This window comes from Phoenix dactylifera, chromosome 10, assembly GCF_009389715.1.
Source record: "Phoenix dactylifera cultivar Barhee BC4 chromosome 10, palm_55x_up_171113_PBpolish2nd_filt_p, whole genome shotgun sequence".
Lineage (NCBI taxonomy): Eukaryota > Viridiplantae > Streptophyta > Magnoliopsida > Arecales > Arecaceae > Phoenix > Phoenix dactylifera.
The window spans coordinates 8,895,466-8,915,959 of NC_052401.1; the positions used below are offsets into that span (position 1 = coordinate 8,895,466).

General features: G+C 40.4%; 1 protein-coding gene across 1 annotated transcript; it reads right to left on the bottom strand.

Moving 5' to 3' along the window:
• Nucleotides 1–6,623: 6,623 nt before the first annotated feature.
• On the bottom strand, nt 6,624–7,177 carry LOC120112241 (6-phosphogluconate dehydrogenase, decarboxylating 2, chloroplastic-like). Its single transcript, XM_039131108.1, has 2 exons — nt 6,813–7,177; nt 6,624–6,729 (listed from the first exon to the last, which is right to left on the bottom strand). Exons 1-2 carry the CDS (start codon nt 7,175–7,177, stop codon nt 6,624–6,626), a joined length of 471 nt encoding a protein of 156 aa, XP_038987036.1.
• Between the last annotated feature and the right edge of the window lie 13,317 nt (nt 7,178–20,494).

Consider the following 20,494-nt stretch of genomic DNA (forward strand, 5'->3'; position numbering starts at 1 on the left):
CCTATAGCAGAAGGAATTGGTTACATCAGATCTTATTCCGGTCAAGAATATCTGTCTCACCTCGATGTATATTTCATGCAATCAAATATGCATGCTAACAAAAATGCTAGGTTTGGTGTATCCTTACATCCAATTATCTGTAAACAAGCTACCCCAACTAATTAATAAGGGAGATACCAAAACAAATCGTAATAAGGGCCAGGACAATTAAGCAGCCAACTCAAATTTGCATGGCTTACCAGCGTACGTAATAATACAAACAAGCAACAGGGGGTGGTTTAAAAGAAAAAAAAACAAAAACAAAAGGGGAGGCATAAAAAAAAAAAAAGGAGACTTGAAGTGTTTAAGAAGAGGACTTACAATTTTCTTGCACCAGATGTTTAAGTGGCAAATAGCAATTTTTTTTTTGAAAATAAAAATATGACTTAATTGGCCAAGAACTGTTGTTGTAACTGAAAGAAATTGAGAAATTTAAATTATATAAAGTATAAGAGACATTGATGACCTCATAAGTAGAATCATTAAAAACCGAAGCCTCGCAGATTTCTCATTCATACATATGTCATGCATGAAAAGTCAAGCATAACGATAACATTGTAAATGTAATACCTGGGCCCAAAAATCAACTGGGCCCAATACGCCTTTTTGGGCCCGTATTCGAGCATTGGGCCATGACATCTAATAGGCTAACTGGGCCCATGGTTGGCAGCCCGTTTGATGGCTGCCACCTCATGCTTTATGCATGGATGATGGATGTGACTAGGACCAACTGGGGATTAGAAGAAGGCCCAGCTGTTAGGCTCTTCACAAGGGAAAAGCTGGGGGTGACACCTCACCCTAGCTAAAAGAGCCTCATGTATAGACCCCTTACAACTCTTCTTCCTCCCCAAGGATTTTCTGGGACGACCGCTGAAGCGCCAAATCAGGGAGCACCGCAGATCATCCCTGGAAATGGGTAAGCTCCCTGATCATGCTCAGTCCTTCATCTTCCCTGTTTTCAAAAAAAAATAGAGGAGGGACTCCGTGGACCTCAGCTGCAATCGCTGCCGGCTCTCGGTAGGGGGTTGCAGTCGGTTGGAGCCCATTCCCCTTCTTCTTCTTCAGTGGGATAGGGGGTCTCGGTGAAGAAGAAGAAGGGAGGAAAGAAAAGAAAATGAAAGAAAGAAGAAAAAGGAGAGAGGGAAGAGGGGACTCACCCGTGTGCGGCCGCGAGCGTCGCCGGCGCCGTTGGTCCCTGCTGCTGGCTCTTCCTCTCCCGAGATCCCTCTTCTCCACGGGAAGGAGAGAGGGTCGGCGACCACGGGCCGCGGCTGCTACAGGCGCCACGGGAGCTGCCGGCCGACCTCCATCCGGCCCCCCTCCCGAGCCCCGGCATGGGGTCGCCCCCTCTATGGTCACGGAAGAAGAGAGGGAAAGCAGAGAAGAAGGCAAGAAAGAAAAGAAATAAAAGAAAGAAAAAAAGGAAAGAACAAAAGGAACGAGGACTCACCGGCTCGTCATCGTGTGCGACGGCCGCCGGCTTCGGCCGCGAGCACCGTCGGCACGATCGTCGACTGCAGGCGCGGCCGAGAGCGCCGCGGGCTCGGCCGGGGACGCCGCGGGGCTTGGCCGCGGGCATCGGCCGCAGGTGCGGCCGAAGGCGTCATGGGCCTGGCCGCGGACGCCGCCGGTCGTGGCTTGTCCCCCTTCCGCTCGCCGTTCTCCCTTCCGCTCGCCGTTCCCCCCTTCGTCGGAGAAGGGAGGAGGAGATCGGGATGAAAGAGAAGAAGGGAGGAGAAGAAGAAGCTTCGGGAAGGAGAAGAATGGAAAAAAAAAAAAAAAGAGAAGAGAAGAAAAGGAAAAAAAAGGGGGGGGGGGGGAAAGGAAAAGAAAAAGAAAAGAAAAAGAAGGAAAAGAGAAGAAAAAAAAATGAAATGGGTTTAGCCAAATTTGACTAACCCAAGCCCAATTAGACTGGGCTAAGTCTAAATCCGAGCCCAATTAGATTGGGCTAAGTCTGGGCGAGCCTAAACTATAAATTGGGTTAAATCCGAGCTAATTTAAGTTAAATTGAAATGGGTCCGAACCCAATTAAGCAGAGTTGGTCTCAGCAGACCTAATTGATTGTGAATCAGGCTCAATTCAAGCCCAATTCAACTGACAGAAGGTCGAATTGACCTTGGGCTAATCCTGACTCAGGCCCAAATGAGCCACATTGACCAAATCAGAGGACCCAATTGGCTGGACCCAATTATAAACGAGGCCCAGTCCTTTAATTAAAAACCCAATCAACCCATGTGGACCTAATCTGGTTTTAAATCGAGCCCCAAAGGCTCTAAATTGGGTGAATTGGACTTGGGCTAGATCCTTGGATGGGATCCAAGCAAGTAAGTTCATAGTATGATGAACTAAGAAATTTTATAATAAGTAAATGGGGAATAATGTGATCCCTATGGTGTTGTTTAGGTGATTAAGGATTTGTCACCTGGACTTGAGAAATTTGGAAAGCGAATTGAAGTAAGTAATCTATTTTAATCTTATTGTGGATCATATGAGTACTATGTTTGTTAAGTTTTTAAAGTGTTATTCATGCATGGTATGTTATGATGGATAAGTAACTTGCCTAATCTCATAAACTATGGCCATGTATGCACCATGATTATGCTTATATTTTAATCATGCATGCAAGTTAGTATAACGAAATACTATCTAGCCAAGAGGCACTATAATGGGCTCAAAGATGCTACTGATCGAATGCAACTGAGCTGGCCTTGCTAGTGGCCGAGAATAACTTCGCTGGCCTTGCTAGTGGCCGAGAATGACTAGCTGGCCCCGCCAGTGGCCAAATGGACTTCGCAGTAGCATCCGAGAGAATGGACCACGGCATGCCGGGGGCACGGTTTCATGTGCATGTTTTATGAAAATTCTGTTTGACTGAAAATACTGCTTTGTTTTCCAAGCATACATATTTTGCCATGATAAATTGTGAGATAATACGCATGTCAGCTTCTCAAACCCTGCATAAACATGGTTACCATTATGTTCGATCCAGTAAGATTATGTATGATTACTTACTGAGCTGTGTAGCTCATACCCGTTATTTACATTTTTTTTCAGATCCTCACCACTGAAAGCTGCCAGAGACATTTTAATTTTGTATCAGGCTTCTTTCTTTTGGGATAAAGCAAGTATACTTTTGTATACATAAACTACATAGAAGCTCTGTATTTGGGTACTGATCAGCATGTTGTACTAAGAATGCTTTCATATGAAAAGATTTGGTTGGTTGACTACCCTGTTACCCATGTATGAGGCTGCGTGCTATTGTGGGCGGTAGTCGGCAATAGCACGGCCGTGTCACGGATCCGGGTCCGGGGAGTGACAGTAAATGCATAATCACCATATTAAAAGTCAATCATAAGCTATGCCTAATGTGTTTAATTAAGTGCAGAGACCAAGAGATGCAAATAGAGAGCGAAGGGCAACCGAAGAAGGTGCCAACGACACTGGGTCATATAACGATATTTGATTTCAAGTATTGAAGGACAAAAAGATCTTTCAATGCGTCACATGAGTACAGAAAAGTGAGCAAAGCAATCGATTGGATGACATCCTATGTTGCGAAACATTTTGGCAGAACATTATGGACAGACTATGCTACCACACTTTCTCTTTTTCTACTGTGTCTGTTTTCTAATATGATTAGCTACTTAAACCATCATATATATATATATATATATATATATATAATTTAAAATAATGTAATGGGTGAACGGCAGTAACTGAACCCATGCATGGTGGATTAAGTATGCTAGCATTGTCCAGAGCATGGCATTTTGACTGAGCAGGAAGCTTATGTTGGGTTAGAAAGACTCAGAGGGAGCTCCTAGGGTTAGATGCATCTTAGGGCTGAAAGCGAGTCTAACTATGTCTGATTATATCTGCTTCTGTACCTGATTCAAAGCCGGATATTGTTTTTTTTTTTTTTTTGTCCGATCAGATCTAGATACGAATTTGGATAGTCAATTCAAAAATCTTCCGGATATAGATATGGATGCAAATATACATGATTTTTCTAAATTCGGATCGAAATTCAGATCCGTATAACAAGAGTAAGTGAAAAGAAATTTAAATTAAGTTAAATCACAGAACCAATCAAGTAATTAGCCAAACCTAAACCAAAAGAAACTCATATGTCAGATGATTGTCACTTAAGACAATAATCCGAATATGGAATACCCAATTCGAATAAAATCCTTCGAATTACCCTACACGCCTGAAAGGCTCAAATCTCTCATTTATCCGTTTCATTTCTCTTTCTTCATCATCACTTTCAAGCAATTAAGGTTTCGAAGGTCCTATCCACTTCCTAATTTTCACTCAGCGATTGACGATAGTCGTGAGACATCTTGAAGGCTTCATAAATCCTGTCTACTTCGGTGACGAGTAATCTTGAGCGATATATCTTTTATAAAATTGTGAGTTTTTATTGTTGATAAATGCTTGTTAAAATTATTATTTTTTAATTGAATCTTTTCTTTATGATCATACTTTTTTTGTCAGTTTTCAATATTGAATTTTATTCAAATTTGATTAATATCTAAAAAAAGCATCCGATTTATATCTATATTCAGATAAGAAGATATGGATATGTTTAATATTCGATTTATATCCGTATTTGTTTATGACAAAGATGGATATGTTTAATATTTGATTTGTATATGTATCTATTTAGAACAAATATGAATATTAATTTTGATATCCGTGTCTATATTAGTTAAAAAATATAGATACAAATATGAATATATCAAAATTTAATTTGTTTTCAGCTCTAAGGGAACTGATACAAGAGTAGAGCCAATGGATGAGAGCCTGCTTTGATGGGCATGCACGGTAGGCAAGGATGGTAAACAGAGAGCTGATGCTCTGTAAAACCTGATAGAAGATAATTGAGAGAAGAAAAGCAGGAAACTGTCACCTAGCTCTCAGTGTGAATTCTAATGGCATCTTCGGTAGGGATGGTGTGTTGTTGGTGTATCAGACATTGTAACACATGAGTGTGTACCCAAGTCTCGATAGGTATCCGTGAAATGCTTTTTGAGAGATGCCAGGGGATGCTGGTCAAACGCACCAAAAGGTTCCTTTCCACTTGCCACTATGGCACTGAATGGGAATTTTGTCCCTACTCACACTAACCCTTCAAAAATATACGCTAGCCAAAATATCCAAATAAGTATTTATCTTCCCATGCACCTCGAATCGCCGGCGCTGAGGATGTTTTGAAAACAAAAGAAGGACAAATGATGGCATGGGAAGGAAAACCGTATCTAAATTAGCTCTAGAAGATACATCAAAATCTTACCAAAACTATGCTCCACTACTGTCCTCCAATAAAATAAAAAAAAAACCCTAAAATCATGATGGGCACCATAAAAAGATTTAGAAGTTGTTCTTTTTCCAATGTATCCCATGTTTCATGCAGAAATTTTTTTTTAAAAAAAAAAGTGCTAGGAGCTCTTCCTGCAGGGTATTATACTTCATAAGTGGGAAGTCTTCAAATCCATGATATTATCCTGATCATGAATCGGTTCAAAACTGTACTCCAGTTGCTTTTCCAAGAACGCAGGCATCCAAGGAAAGATATCTCTAGAAAATTTGGAAACTAGTCCTCCAACGTATTCTCCTTTGAGTTTGAAGATCTAAATTTGATCCGCATGAATTGCACATGTTGAACTGTCAGCCTATAAATCAATCCTCTTTTTCCTCTCCTGGAAACTCTCTCCCCCCATGCATATACCTCGTCAGCCATCTTATAAGATATCGATGATCTTGGAAAGTCCATTATGATGGATCAAAGGGCATCTATGATGTTTTTCCCCCCTTCAAAAACTTGTGTTCATGGCGTTTCCACCATTTATAAAGAAAAAGTTGCTCTCAACAAAGGATCTTTCAACGGTACAACGATCACTTGACTTCATAAACTGCATGCCCCAATTAAATAAGGAATTTGGGTTCATCTCCATCTATATCTCAAGCTAAAACCCAAGCTAAATCTCAATTGTACTAGGTCTGACCTTGCCCCTCCGTCCAAATGTGTACTTAAGAACAGCTACGTTCCGAATATTTCATCAAACAAACAAGAGCAAGTTAAACTATCAAAGGCTCAAATCATTAGAGATCCTCTGTAAAATAAGGATACAGCATGTCAGTTCAATAAACCTGTTGTAAAGCAAACTAGTTTAGATTTTTGCATCTAAAAATGAGGTCCTAGAACAACCAAATAGTCGATGTATGAAGTCAATACCAGAACATTAGCATGTCTTCGGCCTTGAATATAGAGCATTCTGAAATAAATAAATAAAGAAAAGAGCTCCAAACAGAACGTTCAGAATATGTAACATGGAAAACATTGAAGGTAGCTGAATCCATGGCATATACAAGGGAAAGATAGCAAAGTAGAGAGGCAACATATCAGTAACTCTCACAAAAACTGATGAAATAACTGTAACTCAAAACTTGTTCTTAGCATGCAGGCCTCAATAGATGCACCATTTATTAGAAGCACGAAGCTATCTAAATGAGAAAAAGACAACATAATGAAAACCTACTTCCAATTTAACTACATTACCATCAAGCACCTCGATTCAGAGCACCTGCACCAGAGTTCCTCTGCTGGGCAATGCTGGAGTGCTCAGCATGGAATAACTGCTGATGGTCAGTGTGTTTATAGGTGTTTGCCTCAAAGCAAACCTGTTCCACTTCAAAATTCGCCAGCAGCCTAACCCAAAAGAAGGAGCTAGAAGTATCACCTCCCCCCATAAACTTCTACTCACCCACGACCCACAAGGTTTGCCAACCCCTGATTCCCCTTATATGCCTTCTTGATCCTGTCCAAAAGCCTAACCCCAATGATGAAATCCCCATTCCAAATCCTCATTAGCTCCCTGAGATTGAGGTTCCACCCCATCTCCTCACTCTTGGTCTGGGGGAAGTTCATCCCTTGGGCATAGCTACAGATCTTGGAGGTGTACAGAGCCTGCCGGACATCGTCAACCAGATGCTTCTCATTGGCTGATGGTCGGAAATGGCAATCATCAGGGCAGCGGCACAGCTTGCCTCCTGGGGTAGTCCTGTTCACTTCCGGTTCCCTCCACCCCAGCCTCATCCAGGATCCTGTCCACCAGCTCAGCTTCATCATGTTCATCCCAAAGCCCAAACATGATAATGGTGATCTTGGCGAGGAAGCTCTTGAGTTTGGGCTGCTGTTCCAGTTAGCAAAGATCTTGGGGATCTCATGGTTGGAGAGGTCTTTCTACTGTCTTGAGGATGTTGAAGGCCTCAAAATGGCATTTTGACGTAGAATGGAGGTGGGATGGTTGCTCTGATACCAATTGACGCAGTCGGGGATGGGGTTTATGTGGTGGACTCGAACAAAAGGGCTGATCTTTGCTCTCTCTTTTTTTTTGTTTTTTCAAGTGGCGTTCAAGGTTTTGATTGATGGAAGGATGAAGAAAGAAAAAGAAGATGATGATGAAGAGATTGGGTTTTATGGATGGTTGCCAAGTTAAGGAAATGACGAATAATTGGACTAGGGCTAGAGTTAGGGCGTGGTAATAATGGATGCAAGGAAGATGTAAGGAAGATAACTAGGTCTTGATTGAAAGAGTCTCACCTTCACTCAAGAACCCGGGGTTGGCATGAAGAAGGAGAAGGAGTCTCACCTTTCCAGCTTCTACCGATGAAGAACTCGGCGTCTCACCAAGAGTTTCCAAGGCGTCTTACCTAGAAAGAAGGAACCTTTGAAGTCTCACCAAAGGAGAAAGAAGAAACCTCTCAATCTCAAGAGCAATTGAAAATCAAAATTAATTCTCTGATTTTATTCTTCAACCTCCCCTTTATATAGAGTAAGAGATTGAAAAAATAAGGACTCTTACAACTAGAATTTTAGGACTCCAACTAAATATGGACTCTTTTAAATCAAATCAAATATTAGACAAAATCAACTGACCAAATCTACTAAACCAACTAAAACTCCCAAATAACTAAGACTCTTTAAAGACACATGCACTAAGAGTCCAAATCAGCTAGGACTCTTTCAAACGAAATATGGACTCAATAAACAAAACTTCAAATAATCTAGGACTCCTCATGACGCATAGAAGAGAGTCCAAATCAACTAGGACTCTTCCCCAAACGCCACATGGACCAAATAAACAACTCCTAATTACTTGACAATAAAGAGAATCTAGGACTCCTAGGACAACTCGACTTTGACCAAGTCAAGATCTCCACATCATGCTTTGATCTTCATGCCATCTAATTGCCACTTAGCACTCAGTTACATGGACTCAATCATCAAACACAAATCAGCAAATTACAAACCCAAATTAAGGATCCAATATAACTAGGTGCTGAAAATATTGGACCCACTGTAATTCGGGCACACCCAAGCGACGACGCACATCTAGGATGACTCGAGCTCTTGCCCCTACATCACATTTCAGACAAAACAAACTTCATTTTGAAATATTGTATACTTACCGCATCACAAGGGCACTAAAATTTTCAGGTTCTAAACATAATTGAAATGAACTAAATAAGTTGGATAAGAAAACCCCTCAATACTTACCTTTCCACGGAATCGCTATTTGCAAACTTCGGAAACAGGCCTTGAAAATCTGAGGTATTCTTGTTAATTTTTGTGATCAAACACCAAAGACTCAAAAATCCAAACTTAAAATGAAATATTGTATGAACAATGGGGAACACAGAAGCAAGCTCTCCACACATGCGGGTAAAGTTGCAGACATCCTTAGGCTCTACAATGGTGAGAGCCTCATGCACCAGGCCCTTTTATTGTATGAGAAATGGTTGAGTCTATAGATTCATCATTAAGGATATCTTCTATGCTTCTCATATGTATTTTCTTTATCATGACCCTTTTTTCCCCAATCTTTCACAATTCAAGAACTTGAAATCTCAAAAGCTTGAAAAAAAATTTCAACCCATTGAAATCATAGATTGATAAACTTGATTCTCACATGAAACCCCAACTAAAACTTAACATACAATTTTATTAATGGCCAAACACTAGCAAAAATACAAACTCCAAAATCTCAATCAGAGGAAATTAAAGCCATACATAAAAAACAAATGCATGACAGTTCCATGACACTGTTGCAGAATACTAAGCATAATACCCGATTTCTATTCTAGTTACCATTTTTTTCATATGTATATATATATATATATAATAGGCTTACGAAATAAAATATCAAAACCCCACAAACATGCAGGATTCCTTAAATACAGCTAAAACCAAGCTTCCGTTTTCACCCATGCCTGAACACATATGAAAAAGGATAGTAGCAGAACATGGTCATCTCCTATTAAACTGTAAATATCAGCTGATGCATCAGTTCATTTTAGGAACCCAAAAAATCTCTACAAGAAATCAAATAGGAAACAGATGTTGGAACAGTGATGCATTAACTATGGATTCTTTTGGATATCTTGATTCAGAAAACAATCTATCATAGAGAATTCAAATATCTGGTCTTCCGGGAAATAACTCAACTTGGAGAACAGCATGCTCATCAGTTTAATCGTTGCTAAACAGGAGTGTAGAGACCTGGTCAATTCTTCTATTGGGCAAAATTAAATTTAGCTAGGCCCATATGATAGATTCAAAAAATTGATTCAAATGTCTAAACAGACCATATAGAATAGTGACGAGTGCATCATTAGTTCATTACTAAGGTGATGTCCCTCATATACATAGATTACTAACTACCAACCAAAGCCATAATGGGTCAGGATATAAACATCCAGAAAAATGAAACAACTTTTATTTAACCCTAGGCCCTAGGGCACCTTTCCATTTAAAAAACCTAGAAAGCAATACGTAAAATCTATGCTGCGACTTTTCAAAAACTTATCCATCCTCTAGCACTGTGAAATCCTGAGCAACAGTATCATCCTTCAAACTTCCATGAGTTGAATACTAGCAAATGTTGTGACAAAAAGGCATGTGCCACTCAACATTCAAATTTTCAGTGCTGAAACTAGAGTAAGAGAACATCAAATTCCTGTGCAAACAAATGCTTTGAGCACATGCAGAAACAAACTACATCAGCTTCCTATTCACAGAATATCGTAGGAACAGAAGAATAAGATAGTGGCTAGAACCAATAAAGATAGTCACATCAACATAAGCGGCAGCAAAAGAATCTTCAGAAGCAAGTGTTTCATAAGGCCAGTTCATAGTGGACACTAGAAAGCTAAAACAGAAACTGATGTGCAATCAAAGAATAGCGATAATAAGGATTGTAACAATACCTCTACAAAACTCCTCTCGACAAACATCCTCTGCGCAAAAAAACATTTTTAGAGCAAAAAACAATAGAATCAACCCACTCCATATTGCACAAACGATTCATTAAAAGCAACAACAGTATGGCCAAATAGCCTAAGTGCAAATTTCCCCATAATTTATTATCATCACTTCAAGATAATGCATAAAGTGTAAAAGACATCATATCCTTTGAGGGACAAGCACATATGCGCTTCTCCACTTTATCTAACAACATGTTCACTATTTCACTCTGCAAGACTTATCAGTTTGCCAACCTAAGAAGAGAATGGCATACACCCTGAACAGGGAATTTTCTCAAGCTAAAATATGAACTTGTTGCACTTCAACAATGGCAAAGTGTGAAGCCCATCTGTGTCAGTTGACTCCATCCTGGTTTGATCCCTAGATGATGCAATTGTAAGATTTTGTTTTTACAATTATTATCTTGTCACAGATTGCATTTTCTTTACCACTTATTTTCTTACTATTTTCAAACTTAGCATCATTGTGTTCTTATAATTGTTAATATTTCTTCTTCTTGTTCTTTTTGTTAATTTTATACATGTGGTTTTCCTTCATGTGGCAGTCATGTTGGCGTTGTGCGGAAGCGTGTGGATCCCTGATATCCGCTAACCTAGGGCGTCCCCTAGGGTGTTAGGCCGCGTGGGGAAAGAAGGAAGAAGAGATAAAGAATCACAATCACAAACTAGGATTTTCGTGGAGAAGAAGAGGAAGAGAAGAGAGAACGTGGGAGAAAGTTTTCTGGCGGCTCTTATTTCTCTAGGAAATAATACAAGTGATAACCCTAAAACTGATTACATCAAGCCTTTATATAGGCTCTCAATTTTAGTCTAATCCCAAGCCAACTCAATCTCCCCCTAAGCCACATTAGAAAGCACTCAACCCAAGTCCATGACTTACATGCTCTCTTCCCTTGAGTCTAAACCTAGCCCAAGAATAACTTAGACCCTTAGGAACATAAATCATGAAGTCCCTAAGCCAGTCAAAGACCAAAAATTTCCGTCATTGACTGAATGGCACGCCTGGCATGGCATTGGAGTCGACCCCAATACTTCAGGGGTCGACCCCTCACAGACAGAGGCGACCCCTCAGGGGTCGACCCCTTCCTGAGACGACAGAAAACAGCTCTCTGTCGTCTCCCTATGACTTCTTGGGGTCGACCCTTCCTTCATTAGGGTCGACCCCACCTGAGACCGATAGAGAAGTGCTCTCTGTCGTCTCCCTGTGACTTCTTGGGGTCGACCCTTCCTTCACTGAGGTCAACCCCAGCTCTTCATGAGTCGACCCCAGCCTTGCAGAAACTGAATTTTGAGCTGGTTTTCCTTTGGATGCACCACACATGAGCTTACAATCTCCACCTTGGCGATCCAAAGCCTCTGCAAGCTTCTCCTGGTCCATCAATCCCATCAGCGTCACACACCTAAGAAAGCCATCCCTTGGAAGAGTCTTGGTCAGTGCATCTGCCAGGTTCTCCTTCTTATGAACTTTGGCTAGCTCTACTTCACGTTCTTCCACCAACTCCCTAATTTTGTGGTACCTGATGTCAATATGTTTGGTCCTCGCATGATAGACCGAGTTCTGAACCAAACATAATGCACTCTAGCTATCACAATGCACCCTGACAGCCTCTTGTGCAAATTCCATTTCCAATGCCAATCCTTTCAACCATAGAGCTTCCTTGGCAGCTTCTATGATGCCAATATACTCTGCTTCCGTTGTAGACAATGCCGTGATTGGTTGCAAGCTTGATCTCCATGACATTGGACCTTCGTTCAAACAAAACACAACCTGTGGTAGAACGCCGTGTGTCCATGTCTCCTCCGTAATCAGCATCCACAAAACCAATCATCCGGCTCTGGTTCTCCTTGGTCATGTTAGAATTCTTCTCCTTGCTACCTTCCTGTCCATAGCAAATACCAACTCCAACTGTGCCCACCAAGTATCTAAAAACACCTTTCAGTGCTCTCCAATGCTCCTTGCTAGGGTTAGCCATGAACCCGCTGACTTGGCTAACTGCATGTGCAAGATCTGGTCTACAACAGACCATGGCATACATCAAACTCCCAACTCCTGAAGCATATGGAATGCTCTTCATCTCCTCAGCTTCCACCTCAGTCTGTGGTGACATTGTCTTTGAAGACTGACATGACCGGCTATTGGTAATACCGCCGGTTTCGCTCCATCCATGCCATATCTCCGCAATACCTTTCTGATGTAACCTCCTTGAGATAAATGCAGCACCTTCTTGGTTCTATCCCTGAGAATCTCCATGCCTAGAATCTTCGTGGCTGGACCCAAATCCTTCATCTCAAATTTTCGAGATAAGGCTACCTTTAAGTCTTCCACAATTTCTCTACTCTTGCAAGCAATCAGCATGTCATCTACATACAAGAGTAAATATAATCTAGACTCATCCTCAAGAGTCTTCACATAGACACAAGGGTCATACTCACATCTGGTCATGCCAATGCTCCTCACATATGTGCCGAACCGCAAGTACCATTGCCTTGATGATCGCTTCAACACATAGAGTGATCTCTGCAGCAAACAGACCTTTCCTTCTGATCCTGGCTCAGCAAACCCCTTTGGCTGCTCCATATAAATCTTCTCCTCCAAATTTCCATGGAGGAAGGCTGTTTTAACATCCATTTGCTCCAACTCCAAATCCTGGATAGCAACAATGCTCAACAGCATCCGAATAGAAGTATGTCGAACAACTGGGGAGAATACTTCATTATAATCAATGCCCTCCTTCTGGGAGTATCGCTTAGCCACTAACCTGGCCTTGTATCTGATGTCTTCTCTATCTGAAAGTCCTTCCTTGCATTGGAACACCCACTTGCATCCAATGGGCTTTTTTCCACTTGGCAACTGCACCAACCGCCAAGTCTGATCTTTCTGGAGAAACTGTATCTCCTTTGCCATAGCTTGGACCCACCTATCGCTATCTTGGCGTGCCAATGCCTCCTTATAGGTCTCCGGATCTTCATTCACAGCAACCAATGCATAAGACATGGTTTCGCCAAAACCATACCTCTCCGGCTGTCTCACAATCCGCTTGGCTTATGCAGTGCGACTCCGATACTTCTGCTGGGATCTTTTTCCTCCCTTTGCATATCTCATCTCCAAGTTAGCATCTCGCTCCTCTCCACATGTGGAGGCACCTCTGACTGGTGCTCCACCTGAATTTCATGTCCTTCTGGTGCACATGCAAAAGGTAAAACTGAATAAGAAGTTAGCTGTCCAACCCTGTCCGGTTGGTTCTCCCCCCGCTCTTCTTTCACCCTTTGCATCTTTAGGACTGAATTCTCATCAAAGACCACATCCCTACTGATAGTAGTCTTCTTCTCCAAGGGATCCTACAGCCGATAACCCTTGACTCCACACGGATATCCTATAAACACCATCTTTCGTGGCTTGGCATCCAACTTGCTCCGCTCACTAGGATCAATATGCACAAATGCCGTGCACCCAAATACTCTAAGATGGCCAACCTCTACCTTCTTTCCAGACCATAGCTCCTCTGGAATCCTTCCATCTAGCTTTGTATGAGGAGATCAATTCACCAAGTAGCAGGCTGTGTCTACTGTGTCCACCCAAAACACATTAAGGAAGCCCTACCTGCAATCTCATACATCTAGCTTTCTCCATGAGAATCCTGTTCATCCTTTCGGCCACCACATTCTGTTGAGTCTTCCTTACTGAAAATTACCTCTTGATCCCACAATCTTCGCAAAATTTCAAAAATTCCTTACTTGTGAATTCGCCACCATTGTCGAACCGCACACACTTCACGCAACATTCCTACTCTTTCTCTATCTCTGCCCTCCAGGCTTTGAACTTAGAGAAGACCTCTGACTTTTTCCTCAAGAAGTACACCTAAACTCTCCTTAAAAAGTCATCAATAAGGGTTAGAAAATATCTTGCCCCATTTCTGGCTATGACCGGGGCCGGTCCCCAAACATCCGTGTGCACTAGCTCCAGGGGACCACCGCTGCGTGTAGTACTAGTAGCAAAGTTCACCCTGTGTTGCTTTTCCAACTGGTAAGGCTCATACACCTCTGGAACTCCTCCATCCAGATCTGATATCAGTCCATCTTTGCTCAGCATCTTCATACCACGATCTCCCATGTGGCCCAAGCGGTAATGCCACAAACGATATGCTTCCTGCTGGCCCTATGCCACTGTTGCTGTTTCGGATCCCCCACACACCACGAACCCTTCCATCCTGTACAAATTATTCTCCAACCTCCTCCCCTTCATTACAACTATGGCTCCTGTGGATATATTCAAAATACCACTCCTGGAATGGCAACTAAAGCTGTAACCGTTCTTCTCCAAGTAGCCAAGTGACGCTAGATTCTTTTTCAGATCCAGGACGTGCTTTACATTGGTAAGAGTCCGCACCATCCCATCAAACATTCTCACCTTGATGGTCCCAATGCCGGCCACCTTCCAAGGATGATCATCTCCTAATGTCACACGCCCTTCATCGATTTTAGTGTATGGAGCAAACCAAGACCGATTTGGTGTGTAGTGATGAGAACAGGCTAAATCCATTGTCCAGATATCCGTATTGTTCCTGTGATCATCCGAAACTACCAAAAGATCATCCTCCACCTTGAGATCAGCCACGGCACTGACTGAATCCCTGCCATTCTTCTCTCCCTGAAGCTTCTTCCAAAGCGGACAATTCCGCTTCAAGTGTCCTGCTTCATTGCACTTGTAGCATCTGAACTCTTTCTTGCCTTTCTTGGACTTTGATCGTCCCCTTTGCTTGCTCCGTTCCTTCCCTCTTCCAGGCCTCCCTCCGACAGTAAGACCTTCCTGAGAAACTCCATCCTTTGTCAATCTTTCTCTTTGCTCATTGGACCTTAGCACAGAAATTATATCTTCATAATTCAGCGTCTCCTTCCCATACAGCAAAGTAGTAACCAAAGGATCATAAGAACCTGGCAGCGAGCAAAATAAGAGTAGAGATCTATCCTCCTCTTCCATCTTCACCCCAAGGGTCTGCAAGTCATTGCAAACCTGGTCAAACCTCTAAATATGAAGAACAATATCTCCATCTTCATGCATCCGAAGGCTGTACAATTGTTTCTTCAACATCAACTTGTTGCACATATTCTTCACCATATACATGGTATGCAACTTTGTTCATAATCCCTTGGGTGTCTTCTCCTTTAGGACGTTGTACAAGGCTGAATCCGCCAAGCATCCTCTGATGGCAGCGCAAGCCCTTTTCTCCAAAGAAAACCATTCCTTATCTGTCATACCCTCCGGCCTGTCCTCCAAGGCCGAATCCAGATAGTTCTTCACCAAAAGATCCTCCACCCGGACCTTCCACATAGAGAAGCTTCCCTTTCCATTAAACTTCTCAAACTCCACCTTGAGAAGCAATCAGCATGTCATCTACATACAAGAGTAAATATAATCTAGACTCATCCTCAAGAGTCTTCACATAGACACAAGGGTCATACTCACATGTGGTCATGCCAATGCTCCTCACATATGTGCCGAACCGCAAGTACCATTGCCTTGATGATCGCTTCAACCCATAGAGTGATCTCTGCAGCAAACAGACCTTTCCTTCTGATCCTGACTCAGCAAACCCCTTTGGCTGCTCCATATAAATCTTCTCCTCCAAATTTTCATGGAGGAAGGCTGTTTTAACATCCATTTGCTCCAACTCCAAATCCTGGATAGCAACAATGCTCAACAGCATCCGAATAGAAGTATGTCGAACAACTGGGGAGAATACTTCATTATAATCAATGCCGTCTGAGGATGATAGTGTTATTTTGATGATTAACAAGCAATTATCTAGAGCATGCTATAAGTTAAATTGATACTTCATTTATAAGTTCATTACTCTCAGTATATTTGTTTAATTGAAAATGGATAAATGGCCTTGTTCATTTGGATGAATCTAACCTTGAGAATGCAGCAAAGTGTGGTTTGAGTCGACCCATAGGTTGATTGGGTCGACCCCGGCACATCAAGAAGTCATCTGGCACACTCCTGCAAAAATGGCACAAATGAACAGTGAGTTGGGTCGACCCAAGGTAAGCATGAGTCGACCCAACCTCCAAAGAACCTCAAAACACAACAGAAGAATGCTCTCTGGATTTACTGAGAGGGTCGACCCACACAGTGGTTGAGTCGACCCAATCTTGAGTCGACCCAAACCCTGAGAGGGTCGACCCAAAGGCAAGACAGAAAGACAGACAGAAAATGGTTCTCTGGAATTACTGAGAGGGTCGACCCAAGAAGAAGTTGAGTCGACCCAAGTGAACTTTGAGTCGACCCAAAGAATGGTTGGGTCGACCCATGGGAAGGAAGGCTGAAATTGAGGTTTCTGTGGTTTCTGAGAGGGTCGACCCAAGGAATGTTTGAGTCGACCCAAGTGAAGGTTGGGTCGACCCAAGGACAGGTTGAGCCGACCCAAACACGGGCTGAACATAACGGCTAGTTGTGCAGAAATGCTTTTTGGACTCCCAACGGCTATAAACGGCTAGTTTCTTCAATCCAACGGTCAGAAAGGACTATTTGGAGGTTGGAGAAGTATTTAAGAGGGAGTATCCATCAGAGGAAGCAAGCTTTTGGAAAAATACATCAAGTGCATTCAAGAGAGAACCCTAGCAAGGCAAGCTTCATCCAAGTGCTTCATTCAAGAGTCAAAAGAAAGGGGTTGAGCAGATTCAAAGAGTCATCAAGAGCTCCATCCTCCCTTGAAGAGTGAAGCATCCTTGACAAAGAAGAGCAAAGCCACTTCAAAGCGATAAATACTTTCTAACTCTTCTTTGTAGCTTATATTGTTTCATATGCTCATTTAGGAGTTTGAATCTTTCCTTTTGTTAATTAAACACTTTGTAAAGGTTCGTTGGTGAGCCCGCAAAACCAACAAAGATTTTTGGTAAACCCGGAAAACCAAAGTGTAAAGGTTCGTTGGTGAGCCCGCAAAACCAACAAAGGTTTTTGGTGAACCCGGAAAACCAAGTGTATAGGTTCGTTGGTGAGCCCGCAAAACCAACAAAGGTTTTTGGTGAACCCGGAAAACCAAGTGTATAGGTTCGTTGGTGAGCCCGTAAAACCAACAAAGGTTTTTGGATTGTGAGCCCGGAAAACAATCCAACTGTAATCCGCGGGATTATAGTGAATTCCCAAGGAGACGCTTGGGGAGTGGACGTAGGTGCTAAGGAGAGCACCGAACCACTATATATTGTTGTGTTTGTGTTGTGCTTGTGCTTACGTTTATTCTTGCATCATCTTCTATCTTTGCACTAGTTTAAATCATTCAAATAGTTTAAGGAAGCATCCACCGCACTTAATTAAGAAAACATTTAAAGCACCAAAATTTAGAAGAAACCAATTCACCCCCCCTCTTGGCTTGTCACCTTGGGCAACAAGTGGTATCAGAGCAAGGTACTCTAATAGTACTCATTGATCTCACAATCAAGAGTTAAAGATCATGACAACCCAAGTGGGATATTCTATGAGTGAGGGACAATTAATTGATAGACCTCCACTATTTGATGGTATAAACTACACATATTGGAAAGCACGCATGCGCATTTTCATTCAAGCACATGACTACGATTTATGGAGTATCATAGTCAATGGGCTACACACAAACACTAATCATGATAAAGAAAGGGCTCAGCAAAATGCAAAAGCCATGAATATTCTATATTGTGCATTGGATGATAGTGAACTTAATAGCATATCTTTTTGCATAACTGCTAAGAAAATATGGAATATGCTTGAAGTTAAATATGAATGCACTAACGTTTCTAGTGAATTTGAACTAGTTCCGAAGAAGAAGAGCATCAAACTGAAACTGAAAATCTATGCTTTGGAGCACATGAAGATGAGGTATGTACTCGAACACAAAGTGATTTCTCATTCAAAAATCAAGTACATACTGAAGCTCAATCTGATTTTACATTTGATGAACTTCATGATGCTTTTTCTGATTTATACTTAGAATATAAGAAGCTTAGTTTAAAGAATAAAAAGCTAAATCAGAAAAATCTATCTCTTGCTGAAAGCTATAATATAACTCAGAAAAATAATAAATTACTTTCAGAAGACAATGAAAGGCTAACTAAAGAAGTTAACAAATTTAAGCCTATAGTTGAAAAATTTACTATCAGCTCTGAAAAACTGAACTTAATGATAAATAATCAAAGAGCTGAATTTGAAAAGGCTGGATTAGGATATCAATCTTGGTACACACAAAAATCCCTTAATGATATATGTGTTAAATCCTCCACTATCTATCCTAAAACGGATTCTAATTTATCTAATGAACCTAATGAACAAAAACAGAAAATTAAAAATCCATCATCCACTTATATTAAATCAATGTTTGTTAAATTTAATAAGAGTATGCAGAAATACATTCCTTATAATCCTAAATTCTGCAAGCCTATGGACAAAATAGCCATTAAGAAAATATGGGTTCCAAAAGGAACAATAATAGCTAACCTACAAGGACCCAAAAGAGCTTGGGTTCCTAAGTTGAAAATCTGAATATTTTCTGTAGGTGTGTCTAGCACTCAAGGCTCCAACAAAAGATGCTAATTTAGAAATTGGGTGCTCTAGACATATATTAAAGAATGAAACTTAAAATATACTTTAGAAAAATAATTGAAATGAAAAGAATAATGAAATTAGTAATCCTTGCATCTCATCATTCTCTTTGCCTTAGTATCTAATTAAGACATAAATTGGAGGTATTAATCAATTTTGTGATATAGGTAATATTTTTAAAAATATAATCAAATCACTTCATTTTATAGTATGCCTTACTTACTGCTGGATAAGTTGCTAAATGATTAATCAATTTATTAAGAATAACTCTATGAATTCTCTATCTACTTGATTGAGAGTTTTTATCAATGGTATTATCTTATTGATCATAGACATGAGAATGTATACTTGGTATGCCTTTAAATATATGCACTATGAATACCAAGATTAAAGAAACCACTTTTGGCATATAAAATCAACTCATACTAGTATGGACTTAATCTCAAAAGACCTTGTCATTGGTTCACTTAGATTAATTTTTGCAAGGTCAAAGTTTGCTATGTATGTCATCTAGAAAAATAAACTAGAATCATTTCTAAATTTGAAAATATTGTTTCCACCTTTTAGCCGTTGGAAATTCTCCATAAGAACTTATTTGGATCTCTAGGATTGTGAACCTAGGAGATAAGCTCTCTAATTTTGTAATTATGGATGATTTCTCAAAGCTAATGTTGGTTTTATTCTTGGCACTGAAATTGAAATATTTTCTGCTTTGGCACAAACTTACAAAAGGTTTCAAATGAAAAAAGGTTTGCAAACTATGAAAATAAAATTGTATCATGGCATAGTTTTGAAAACCAATTTCTTATTAAGTTGTGCACAGAAAATAATATTGAATACAATTGTTTCTACACCAAAAACACCATAAATAAAATAGGGTTGATAGAATCCTTGAAGAAATGAAAAAGACAATGTTGTATGATAGTCACTGTTAAAGGCTATCATCATTGCTTGTCATACATATGGTTTCTATTAAAAAACTCCTTTTGATCTTCTGAAAAATAGAAAATGATATATTGTATATCTTTTATATTTTTCAGTCATACATGTCATGCTTGATATGTTCTTATGAAAATAATGTCAAATCTGATAAAACAAATATTTCTTTGGATATCACTCTTCAAGCAATGTATATTGAAAATTCAATGAAAAGATACTAGTTGTAGAAATATCAATTCATACTATTCTTATTAAAACTAGATCCTTTATTGAGAATATAGTTTATCATTTTGATTCTATGCAACAATCTGAATTTTGATAGAAACAACTGTTTAAGATAATTTGATTAAAACTTAGCTAGCACGTCTTATTGATAATTATCTTATGCAAATAGAATCTAAGTTAAATTGATTCTGAAAACACAAAAAAAATTTTGATTTAACTTTAATGAATCTTTCTATTGCCTCACATGCTTGTCCTTGAACCATTTTACTTAATGAAGTTATCTCTTTAGTTCAAGTGACTTGTGCTTGCTTATACTTAGGCAATCTCTTGAGTAAAGTGACTCAAATTCAATTATTGTCATGTCTCATGTTGAGTCATCTA